The 13,070-nt window shown below is 34.8% G+C and overlaps 1 protein-coding gene across 1 annotated transcript; it reads left to right on the top strand.

Annotated features, from left to right (window-relative positions):
• The first annotated feature begins 885 nt into the window (after nt 1-885).
• Nucleotides 886-13,007, top strand: LOC110717037. The gene is made up of 8 exons (XM_021895675.1): nt 886-1,018; nt 1,869-1,937; nt 10,224-11,121; nt 11,712-11,808; nt 11,908-11,981; nt 12,079-12,205; nt 12,322-12,371; nt 12,494-13,007. Exons 2-8 carry the CDS (start codon nt 1,893-1,895, stop codon nt 12,988-12,990), a joined length of 1,788 nt encoding a protein of 595 aa, XP_021751367.1. The 5' UTR covers nt 886-1,018; nt 1,869-1,892; the 3' UTR covers nt 12,991-13,007.
• The last annotated feature ends 63 nt before the right edge of the window (nt 13,008-13,070 follow it).

Genomic DNA, 13,070 nt, shown 5'->3' with positions numbered 1-13,070 from the left:
TATGGACATGGCCTATGGTATTGTGCTATTGTGACAAGTTCACGAGCAAATGATATTTCAGGTAGTATAAATGCTGCAAATACACAAAAATTAAGTTCATATTTTGGTTAACTTCCAAAACTAAAAGAAAAATTTGAGGATAGCAAATCAGTCGAGATTAACAAACTAGCCAACTTGGACATAATCACAAACAAAGCAGACTAAGCATACTAACAAACAAAGTAGACTGAGCATACTAACAAACTAAGAATTTAACAATTTCCCAAACAAAGCAAAGGAAGACAGCCCCATTGGAAAGGACAGGTCTACCACTTGAGCTAATTAAAAGTAGATGATTGTAATTAAAAAGTAAATAAAGAAGCACATAAAGTAAACAAAAAATAATCAAAATGTAGCAGCTAAAATCAATGAAGAATGAAGCATAACCAAAAGAACACATAATCAAATAAACCACTAATACATCATTAATTAAAATACAAAAACTTCAACACATAATCTATAGTACACCAAAAGTAGATGATTCTAATTAAAAAGTAAATAAAGAAGCACTAGAGGTAAACCAAAAAAAAAAATGTAGAAGCTAAAATCAATAAAAAAAAATATAATAAATAAATAAAAAAAAAAGAAAAGAGAGAGAAACATAATTAAAAGAACAAATAATCAAATAAACCACTAATACAACATTGTAATACAGAAACTTCAACACATAATCAAATAAACAGTACGTAGTAAAAGTAGATGATTAAAATTGAAAAGTAAATAAAAAATTACAAAAAGTAAAGCAAACAAAATAAAAAAAAATATACAAAGTGTATATATATATATATATATATATATATATATATATATATATATATATATATATATATTTAGAGAGAGATTTTTTCTTCAGCTTTCCAGTATCACTTTCTCTCTCCAATATTCTCTCAGTTCTTTGTCTTTCTCTCTCTTCCTAATCTAATACTAAGAGTCTCCACCTATTTTTGATCAAATTGGCAGAATTCTTCATCAAATTGTTGTAAGTTTTGCAATTTCATCATCAAAATCTCTTTTGTTATTCGAATTTCCTCATTGCATATAGTATGTTGTACAATGTTGAATTTTTGGGCGAAATTTCAGGTTATATTTTTAGAGTTTTTGGGCAAATTTAAGAGAATATGTTGAATATTTTTGCTGAGTTTGCTATTATCATTCAATTTCCGATTATTTTTGTTGAGTTTTTTAGCATTTTTTTATGCGATATTCATCATTTTTTACCCGAATTTGCTGCGATTTTTTGTGCGATGTTGCTGCGATTTTAGATGCGATTTCTTGCTTCAATTTTGATGCTATTTTGCTGCGTTTTTTATGGCGATTTTTCTCAAAATTTTCCTAGATTTTTCCTCAAAATTTTGATGCTATTTTACCGTTTTTGTTCATTTTCTGAGCAATTGTTTGGTCGATTTCTGTGCAATTTTTGTTCCATTGTTTGATTATTGTTTATCTGTTCGGAAAATGCAATCTAATCGTTCGACAAATTGCAATTCATCAGTTTTTTCTTTTTTTTTTAATAATTGCGATTTCATCTTTTGATTTTGTTCAAATTAATTAGTTCGATTTTGGCGATTTCACCAGTTTGATTTTTTTTTGCGATTTCATTAGTTCGAATTCATCATTTTGAAAATTTGCAATTTATCAATTCGATTTTTGTTTGATCTTTTTTGGATTTTTTGATACATATGTGTTTGATTATATGATTGTTCATCCTATCAGTTTTTTTTCTTTCTTTCTTTTTTTTTTCTTCTTAAGGTTGATGTATTTCAAATTTCGATTATCTGCAATTATTTTATGATTGCTTTTATTACTACAATTTGTGTTTTTGAAATTAGGTTTTTGCACATTCATGGATTTAGATGATGTTGAACATAATTCTCCTTCTTCTTGTGTTACTCATTCAGGTAATTTTAATTGTTTTTAATGTTTTTAATTTCAATTTACTTACATGTTCTAAACTTTACTTACACGTTCTAAAGTTTCTTTACATGCTCTAAAGTTTTTATTCTATGTTCTAAATTTTTCCAGCTATATTCTAAAGTTTACCTATGGTTTATTATATGTTCTAAAGTTTTTTCACTTAATTCTAAGTTTTTGTTTATATTATAAAGTAATTTATTATGTTCTAAATTTTTTCACTTTATTCTAAATTTTATTATGTATGTTATAAAGTAATTCACTATGTTCTAAAGTGATCCTTCCCTTCTTTAAATATGTGAAACCTTAGGAACAGTAAATTAGAGTTACTGTTGAAAATGAATAGTGAAATGGCCGTTTTGCCCTTCCTCTTCTCTCTACATGAACACTGAAATGGCTTGTTTGCCATCTCATTTTCTCTGCTTTCCCTGTACACACATGCAAAGTGTAAGTACAGAAGTATTCAGTGCTTACGGAGGTATAGGTTTCGTAGGGTAGGCTATAGTACCTTTGTACTTTCTACAGCTTTTGTGGTTTCACACAAAGCAATACTCAAAGTCAGTATTTTATTTTCACTGAAATACTCAACGTCAGAATCTTTCTTTGAAAATGTATATATTGCTGGGAAGAAAGCAAGAGAAGCATTCAAGTGATTTTTCTTGTGATTCAATTTTCATTTCATAAGGTGAGTGTTATAATTCTTCAGTTGGTGTAGATGAACTTAGCTTTAGTGTTCTCTCGAATTTACAAGATAGCTGCCATTTTTTGTCCAGCAGTTTCTTTTGCTATTTTTTGTCAAGCAGTTTCATTGTATGTATGTTGATTATGCTCGTTGACCTAACTTATCTGTTTTTTGGCGTTTGTTGGTAATTTTACGTTTGGGAGTTCTTCGGATTACAGTTGTTGTTAAAATGTTGTTTCTGGGTTAGAGTTCATCTTATATTTTGTTGCATGCATTTTCCATTTGCCCTTTATTTATGTTACTTGTACTATTCTAAATTTGAAATCATGGATTTTTCTCTGTTTTTTCCGGGTGTTTGTAAGAAGCTGTTCTAAATGTGGAATATTCATGATTAGATATGTATTGCAGGGTGTTGTTTCTTTTAAACCATGTTATTAAAATGTATTTTAGAGTTAACATGGATTTTTCTCTATTTTTTTTTTTGGATGTTTGTAAATGTCATGATTTGATATGTATTGAAGGTTGTTGTTTCTTTAAAACCATGTTATCAAAATGTATTTTAGATTTGTAGGTCTAATTATTATAGCTTTGTTTTCCATCATGTATCTTTGGGTTTTTTTTTCCCTTTATTTCCCCTGAAGTATGTGTATTTGATTGGTAAAGTTGTGGGTACAAAAGCATTGAAGCTGTTTTTTTTTTATTTTTTTTTATTTTAAAAATTTCAGAAAAGAGACAAAGTGAAGCTGCTCGTATCATAGGGACGATAGAATTTCTGTAAAACTTTTGTATTTGTTAATTGATTCTGATTATAAACAATTTTGTCTTTGATTTTTTTAACATTGGTCAAACTCATTTGTTTTACTAATCTATTCACGTGATTGTGGAGAAGGCTATTAGTCCCATTTCTGGTACTTCGTGGTTAATTAATTTTCAATATTTGAGGCTAAGTAGGATGATATATATTATGGTGTTTTGATATATATATATATATATATAATATATATATATATATATATATATATATATATATATATATATATATATATATATATATATATACTACCTCCGGGTTTTTTTATGTGCAACTTTCATACAAGTTGCGGTTCACGAAGCAAAAGATTGAAGGGTGAAGTTTAAGAAGAGTTATTGGGTTTAATTAAAGGGAAAGGAGAGAGAAAGTGTGGGCACCCACTATGGTTTTTGGTGGGAAATTCTGCCAGCAAGTACAATGGCAAAATCTCCCCCCAAATTTTCACCAAAAATTCAAATTGGGGGATTTTTTTGGTGGAAAATTTGGTTCCCTCCAATTTTTTTTTTAAAAAAGGCTGCACATTTGAAACTTTTTCAAGCTATTAAAGGCAACATTGAACATTTAAGGAGGCTATAAAAACCAGCCTCCATTTTCACAGAAAATATTACAGCCATTAATGTTAGAAGCTGGGTGACACAGTCCAGCAAAAACAAAGTTTCATCCAAAAAATTACCGATTCCTACATTCACCATTACGGTTAGCTTAATTATAAACTAACTACACTGTTAAAACCCAAACAAAAAGAGGGATGCGCTGCTGTCATTCCTGCACATCAGGGTTTAGGCTTCATCTCCTCCACACAAAATCAGCAGGCCCCCTACTTCATCTCCTTGTGCTGAAGAACACGAAGACATGGCAGAATATGTTGATTCTGTTTTGTTTTATGTTGAACACATACTAAATGAAGAACAAATGGCGGAGTTGTGGTTAGATGAAGAAGAAGAAATGCAGGATGCAGGCATTTGGGAGTATGAATCAGCTGAAAGCATGGATCACAGCCAAGAAGAAGAACAACAACAACCACACACAGAAGTTGAGGTTGCTTCCTCACAAATGCAACAACAGCCTCAACAAGGGACTCCAATTGTATGTAGAAAGCAACTAACAATGCACAACAGAAGGAAAATTGTAGATGCACTTTTGGTGAAAATGAATAATGGCACGTAACTAAGGGGCCACATGAAGCATTTATCATCTGAATTCAACATTCACAAATCAACCATCACAAGAATCTTCACAGAAATCAAAAGACAGTTGGCAAAAGGGGACTTGATTGATGTCAGGACTAAAAAAATTGGCAGAACAGAGAGAAAGCCATTACAAATTTCTGATGAAATTTTACAGTTAGTCCCTTTGCATTTAAGGCAGACAGAAAGGAGTTATGTAGGTGCACTAAAGATTAGTCACAGTACTGTTCACAATTTGAAAAAGAGAAGAAGGCTAAGAACACACACATGCTGCAACAAGCCAGCACTGACATCAGACCATAAGATAGCCAGACTAAGATGGATTTTGTCACACATAAATCCAATTACAGGAAATGAGGACCCCACATTTGTTGACATGAGGAATGTCATACTGTGATGAGAAGTGGTTCTATTTGAACCCTGACAAGAGGAGGTTTTATTTACTGCCAAATGAGGAGGATCCCTACATGGCAGTTTAGTCAAAAAGATTCAAGCTCAAGGCAATGTTCATGGCAATTAGCAAGCCATTATATGACATAAATGGAGAACTGTTACATGATGGAAAGAATAGCATATTCCCATTTACTGTCCAGCAAGTAGCACAGAAATCAAGCAAAAATAGGGCAAAAGGGACTCTGGAAACAAAGGCACTCCAGAATATAAACAGAGAAGTAATTAGAGAGATGTTGCTGACAAAGGTCATCCCAGCAATCATCTCAAAGTGGCCTGAAAGTCTGGCCAAAGATGTGGTCATCCAATGGGACAATGCAAGGCCTCACCAATTTCCTAGGGATGCTGAATTTATGGCAGCAACAACAGCAAATGGGTTCAACATTCAATTCGTTTTTCAGCCAGCACAGTCACCTAATTTGAATGTGCTTGACTTAGGGTTGTTTAGGTCTATTTAATCTTTGCAATATCAGTCTTTTCCTAGAGACTTAGATGAGCTAGTACAAAAAGTGAGAGACTCTTATGACACATTCAATCCCCAAGTTAACAAGTACATCTGGGTTACTTTGCAACAATGCATGATGAAGATACTCAAGGCAGAAGGTGGTAACAAGTACAAAATATCACATATGAACAAAAAAAAGCTTGAAAATATTGGCATTCTACCAGAGATAGTAGAAGTCCAGAAAGAAGTAGTAATGGAGGATGTGGACTACCTAAACACTATGTTTAGCCCAGCAAATCAAGGCAATGAAGAAGTCACATAAGATTTGGAGGTGGATGCAGATTAGGGTACTCATTACAAGAAAAAGACAACACATGGACTGCCACACATAACCACTTATCTATGTAAGTTTGTTTATTTGTTTTTTCAAAAAAAAGTTGAAGTACCAAGTGGTTAGGTGTATTTTGTTCATTACAATTATCCAAACATGTAAGGCAGTCTGTTGTAATGTCTTTAGATTAAGGTATGGTCTTTTGTAATGTCTTTTGTTCATTACTCAAAGGTATGGTCATTTGTACCCACATTTTGAATGGAATATGAATGACAAAGATAGAGAGTTTATGTGGGCACTCAATCCATCAGAGGGTTTTATTGTCATTGTTGAATACTACACTAATGCACAAGGGTACCTCAACAACAACAACAACATTATGCATGTTGTTGGAGCAAATCACTAGTGATTAGTGAAATTCAATGGAGTCCCTTCATCATGTGGATATGGATAAGGTAAATAGCACATCACAATATGGGACTCAATACAAACAGGATACACAAGCTAATCACAGGGGACTCCTTTAAGGAATTAGGAAAACAGTAAGGGACTGACTAGGCAACAATGAACATGCACAACATACCAGCCTCATCATTCATCAATCAAATCCACCCAGCCAACATAGTCCATCCCAATCAACAACAAAACAATCACTACCAACAGGAATATTCGAAAGCCAGTATATTCCAATAAAACAACAGATCGGGCAATAGATACAACATACTAACAAAAACTTAACACAGCCACACATCCAATAAGCCAGGGTGGTCATACAAGAATCAACCAGTATCAGAAACTAAGGACAAGGTGCAATAAACCAACACAGATTGTCTCAACAGATTTAACAACCCCAGTATCCAGCATCACAGAAATTTACTCAACAGATCTAACAACCCCAGTATCCAACAGATCAGAAAACAAGCCAACATAGCCCACATCCCACCAGATCCAATCAACAGAATATCCAAAAATAAAAACTTAGGGACTCCAAAACGATAACCAACACAGCCATTAACACATCAAAATATCAAACCCCCAGATCAATCATAAGCAACACACGCATCAACCCAACAAAATATCAAAACAAAGGGACTAAATGAAATTAAAAAATTAGTCAAGATAGGGTTAGGTATCGTTACGCATCTAGTCAGATGGAGGGTTGAACCCTAGGGTTCATCCGCCTCTCACATATTTGCATAGGAGGGAAAAGCTTCTTAAGGGGAGTGGACAAAGCATCCTCCTCATCAGATGAGAGGATGTCGTACTCCACATCCGGCAACCCCAACATCTGTCTACGGGCCACCAACGCTGCCTTCCTTCTAGCTCGGATCTTCGTCGCTGGCCTAGCCCTCTTAGATCTGGGCTTTTTTGTGGCGACAGAACTCCTCTCATCACTTTCATAGACCAGATCTACATCAACAAAAGTGAAATCAAGTGATTTTTTCACTCAGGACTCCCCCACCCCCTCAGCCCTGTTTTGATCATCCTCCTCAACACAGCTTTCAAGGACCTTACCAAGGGCCTTGTAGGTGGTGGAACTGCAGAAAGTGAGAGCCTCACCGGACTCGTAAAACCGCCGTGGAAAAGTAGCTCTGGTTTGAAAGGAATTCATCATGGAAAGAATCAAATTTTCCTCGCCTTTACCGTCGGTGGCTATGTAAGCGTCGCATAGAGGATCAAGGTCCAACATTGCGAAGTATGGGAATCGAAAGTGGTAGGATCTAGTGGAGGAAGGTGAGATCAAGGGACAAAAGGATGGAGGAAAATTGCAAAGAACAGAAGAGAGGAAAAGGCAGTGACTGAATTAGGGTTCTTAAGAAGAACTCTCCAGAAGACAATAAAGGGAAGTCCAGGCATCAGGATTTAATTCTGGTGCTTGGGAAGATGAGAAATCAAGTGGGTTAGGGGGAATTGGGATTAATAAAGGGAGGGAATGGTTAGATAATGTTAATTAAATTAAGTACATAATAATATGATTAAAGTAAAGTAAGGGTATTTTAAAAAAATTCTGAAATTATAATCAAGGGTAAAATTGTAATTGTATAGGTTTTGGTTTGTTTACTAAATATAGAAAGTAAATAGATAGTTTCACATAATAGTGAGCGGACTAAAATGGCAAAAGTTGCACATAATAAAAAAAAAATATATATATATAGTACCTATTGAACTTTGATAGGACGTCGTCAACCTATCAAGAAATAAGACCTAACTCGATCCTACTCAACTAGTAGCAAGGGCAAGAAAGGGTCGAACCCATGAGAGGCGTTGAATCAACCACCAAATGTTATTGTTTAAACAAGCTAGATTAAGTCGGGGGTTTTAAGTTGGTATTACGTCACACTATTCTAATTCAAATCAACTAATTCTAAGAGGTGATTAACAATATTAAGAAGGCCTAGGGCATGGGTTACACCACTCAACTTCATCACGGACCACAAGTAGCATGCATAGAAATGGTGATTTAGGGGATAAATTAGGGGAAGTTATCAAATGCACCCAACTACTCTCTCAAGCTAGAGGGATTACTTGACATCAAAACCATAACCTACTCTCGTGATTATGGGCAAGAAACAAGTGTTAAAACATCCTCACGATAACATGCAAATTCCCTTGACTAGAAATTCCTATTCTCATGGCAAATCAAGTCAATCAAGCATAAGGGAGCTTCCTCAAGTTCATCTCTCGATCCTTCGTTGAGGAAGCTAGATAAATAATTCAAGCAATGGCCAATTACAAGAATTAACAATGAAACCTCTTAAGCTCAACTAATTAACACCCCACAATTAACAAATTATTACATGCAACAAGCGTTGGTGATTACATTGAGGGTTCACCCAAACCCTAGAAATTAGACTACTCACAATCCATGGAAGTTAAAGCAATTAAAGATTTCAAGGAATTCATGAACAAATTAAAACTAAGAATTAAGTAGAATCTAACAATTAAACATGCAAAGAACAACCAAACAATTAATAAAAAGCAAGAACTAAAGATAGAAGAGAGAAAGAAAGAGTAAGAAAAATTACTAGAAGCTTCAATAATTGACTAACAATGGTGGAACTTGTCTTCTACAATGATTGGATTGAAAAACCTTCAAAACAAGAACTAAAATCTATGCTAATTTGAGGATTTTTGTGTTTCAAACTAAGAGGAGTATGAAAATCTGGAAAAATTGGGAACCCCTCTAAAATGGTCCAAAGGGGCTATTTATATTACCCCCTAAAATAAGAGGACGGTGAAAACAAGAAACGGGTAAACTGTAGGTCTGCACGGACGTGCTGAAGTTGGCACGTCCGTGCAGACCAAGGCAGAAACTCGGTTTAAGATGACCTGCTGCAGCACGGGCGTGCACCTTTGGCACGTCCGTGCTGCATCATCTGCACGGACGTGCAATATTTGGCACGTCCGTGCAGGCCTTGGCAGAAAGATGGCTTCAGGTCTGCACTCCTGCACGGACGTGCAACATCTTGCACGGCCGTGCTGCCTCATAATCACGGAAGCACGTCCGTGCTGCATCATCTGCACGGACGTGCAATATTTGGCACGTCCGTGCAGGCCTTGGCAGAAAGATGGCTGCAGGTCTGCACTCCTGCACGGACGTGCAACATCTTGCACGGCCGTGCAGGGTCTTCTGGGCCCTTTTCTTCGTGTTTTCTTCTACGATGCTCTTGTACTTGGATTCTTTCCATCATTTCCTTGCTTCTAACCTCGGTTTGGTAACCATGGGCTTCATTTGGTCGTCTTTGGACCTAAAATCTCAACAAAAACACTAACAACCCGTGAAGCATAGGATACACAAAAATTGCATAATAATAGGGTAAAAGTGAACCAAAACACAAATTTGTTCAGGTAAACTAGGTTCAAATACGCCCTAAAACCGCATAAAATAGCAAGTTATCAAACTTGTTTCATGGCATATGCACACTTTTCTCTCAATTTACATTTTGATTTTATATACGAACTGACTTAGCATTATGAAACTTCTTTCATAATTTTTACATTGAACCTTGTAATCACCAGTTTGTGCAAGTGTGCCAAATTGTAAGCAGTATGCAAAGTAGTAGTTCCTTTGGTTTGATTTCAACTTTTTGACATTTGATATTTCAATTACTTTTGGTGTAAGTGAGACAGTATACCGTTTGTTTAAAATGGTTATGTAGGCTAAGTAGTCAAAATTAATGCATATGGACTTAAGATAACACAGATACATTGACACATTGATTGCTAAGATTAGGCTTGCTATGTGCTATTATTCAAGGTTAGAACTAACTGCCTTATGATATGTATATATGCATATGTTCCTATCATGAAGATTGTTTCTATTCATAAAATTAGCTTCCTAAATGATAGCAATGTGGCCATTTCAGGTTATGGCTTCTTTATCTTCATCTTCATCTCGTGAAAAAATTTCTATTCCTTTCCAGCCACTATTGGATCAGATCACAGATTGTCTTGACTTCCCTAGGGCTACATATTCCGTGGTTGTAGTTAAGTGTAGTTCATGTGTATATATAAGAACTGAGGGTCAGCGTGGCATTTTCTGGTTTAATGGAGAAGATGCAGCTACTATTAAGGACTCTCGAGAAAGTGTAGCTGAAAGAGCAGTGCATTTTTTAGTTAAAAGATATGATGTGTGTGTTGGTGACTTCACTATGGACATAATGCGAATTTATAACTTGTGTGGAAAGTTGTATAGGCTAAAACGTAACTCTCTAGAATCGCGTGGTAGGACAAAGAATTCTAGTAAGAAGATTGTAGGTGATGTTATACATGTTGTGATAGATTATGTGGCCTTTTTGCCTAAGGTCATCAGACACACTGGTGTTCTTATAACTGGCTTAGAAACAGTACATTCAGAAGAGCAGGGTTATGTATCTTGGCTTACAGTCACTTCTACTTATGCCAAGTGTGGGATGGAGTGTATATTCAGTGAATTGTGTTTGGATAGCAATGCATCTAGACAAATGGTTGCTAAGAAAACAATTTATTATCTTATGCAGCTATATAATTTAGATATTGTGGATGCGAATTATGGTTCTGCAATTTTTAAAGGAGTTCTATGTTCTTTAGAAATGGAAAGTTATTTAGAAGTGGAAGAGCGAAAGAAAGGGCATAAAGATAATGCACAACTGATGCTTTTGTTGATTGAAGAAAGCTCATCAACTTTGCATAATCAGAATCCTCAAACTACTGTGATTGTTCCTGGTCCAAGCACTCTCGGTCCTTCAGTTTGCAAAAGACCATTAGGAACTTCAGAGACTGCATGTACATCTAGAGCTGAAACTAGCACTCCATTTGTAGTAGCAAAAAGAATTAGATTTGTATGAGTCTAGAAATTTGTTACCAATTAGCCTTTCTAATATGTAGTAAAGAACTATTTAATGTTTATTAGTTGCTATGATGTATCGTAATCATAGCTTGTGTGTATTTGGTTGTATGAAACGCTTTTGAACGGATTATATATATATATATCCTATTTTTCAACAATGTTGAATAGCTTAAAGTTTATTGTTAGTCAGTGTATATAATTTCCTGTCTTATTGTTATAGGGGTACTAATCCATTCATCATAGCAGATTTAGCAGTATTGTATAATTTTGCAATATGTAAATTATTATTTCGATATAACAATGATCATAATTACATAGACTCTTAGTCATAGTACTGTTTTTGTATCTAATTGTTCAATAATTGATTTTATGAATAGGTTGACATTCGAACTTGATGTCAAGGTCTCTTCCAAGTACAAGTAGACGTCGGCGTGCAATAATAGCCATGTTTCAGTCAAATATTTTCAGGTGGTTGTTATATGTAGTTTCTTTTAATTTAGTGCACTTGAATTGCTTGCCTATGCAGTGGTTATATACATACACATGAATGTTTTTTTGTTTGCATTACGAGCACACAGAACAGAACTGACAGACTTGAAAGGGAACTCGAGGCTCAACAGCCAGTGAATAAAATTGGTAAAATAGTACTATGCGAAAGCTATTTCTTACATACAAAAACTTTACCAAAAGACTGAAGTACTGAAGATATATATTTTATGCAGCTACAACAACATTGATGCAGGGAGCAGATGTAGCACAAGTAGGCGAAGACATCTTTTACCTACGCACCCTTCAAGTAGGTTCTACATTCAGATGAATTAATTGATATGTGAGAATGCACTTTGGACATCTGAGGAAAAAATCTAATTTAATGGAACATTTGACTGATGCAGGTGGAAGTAGTTTGCCAACTGAAGCAAAAGTGTCTACTTGCAAAGCTGGTTTATCTAAACCTGCAACACATTCAAATAGTAGACGAAGAAAAATAATTGAAATAGGGTCTCAACCTCAGCCTGTCAGGTATTTGTAATATAATGCAATGCCAAGTTAATAGTGTTTTGTTTGCTTTGGACAGTAATGTAGTTATACTTATTAGTTTATACATTTGACTGTTGTTATATACATTTTGATCGTAGGATTAGGAAGCCTAAGCAGCCATGGCACAACTACCCTACTAAACATATTGGTATTACTTCTGCTCATTAAGAGATGCTTACAAACTTATTATATTTGTTGAAAAAAAAAGATTAAACCATGTTTCATGTACATGAACAATACTAACCTAATAAACAAATATGTGGATTGCAGAAATCCCAGCAGCTACAATTGGAATCTGGTTACCTACTGGTCCTACAAAGTTACCACCGCCATATTATTGTTCTGAATGCAATGCTAAGAAATTTGCATATGAAACCTTGCATTTTTGTTGCAGTAATGGAGAAATCCAAATAGTTGTTAATGAATATCCCTTGGAACTAAAGAGACTCTTTACAAGTGATGATGAAGATGCTCTGCATTTTAAAAAATATGCTCTGTTGTACAACAATTTGTTTGCTTTGAGCTCACTTGGCGGTAATTATGATGCTAATACTCACAAGGGGATTTATTTGTTCAAGGGACATGGTCAGATGTATCACTTTGTTCCAGATTTACTTCCTACTAATGGGAAGGCTAAGTATTTACAGTTGTATTTCTACGATGGTCAGCATGAAACCACCAATCGCACAAACAATTTCCCAAAAGTCAGGGAGGACATTGTTTCTATATTGATGAATGTTAATTTCTATATTGATGAATGTTACTAAGGAAAATCCATATGCCAGATTCTTCAGATCTTTGAGAGAGATACCTGTTGAACAGACCACAACTATTATTTTGAATAAAA

The sequence above is a fragment of the Chenopodium quinoa genome, unplaced genomic scaffold (genome assembly GCF_001683475.1).
Source record: "Chenopodium quinoa cultivar QQ74 unplaced genomic scaffold, ASM168347v1, whole genome shotgun sequence".
In the NCBI taxonomy this organism is placed as follows: domain Eukaryota; kingdom Viridiplantae; phylum Streptophyta; class Magnoliopsida; order Caryophyllales; family Amaranthaceae; genus Chenopodium; species Chenopodium quinoa.
The sequence above is the reverse complement of the archived record's forward strand: the minus strand, read 5'-3'. Positions and strand labels throughout refer to the sequence as shown.

Coding starts and splice junctions, on each gene's coding strand:
- LOC110717037 (XM_021895675.1), top strand. CDS start 1,893: ATGATGTTGAACATAATTCTCCTTCTTCTTGTGTTACTCATTCAG. Junction 11,122..11,711: donor AGGAACTTCAGAGACTGCAT/GTACATCTAGAG, acceptor TTGCCTATGCAG/TGGTTATATACATACACATG. Junction 11,809..11,907: donor AACTCGAGGCTCAACAGCCA/GTGAATAAAATT, acceptor TATTTTATGCAG/CTACAACAACATTGATGCAG.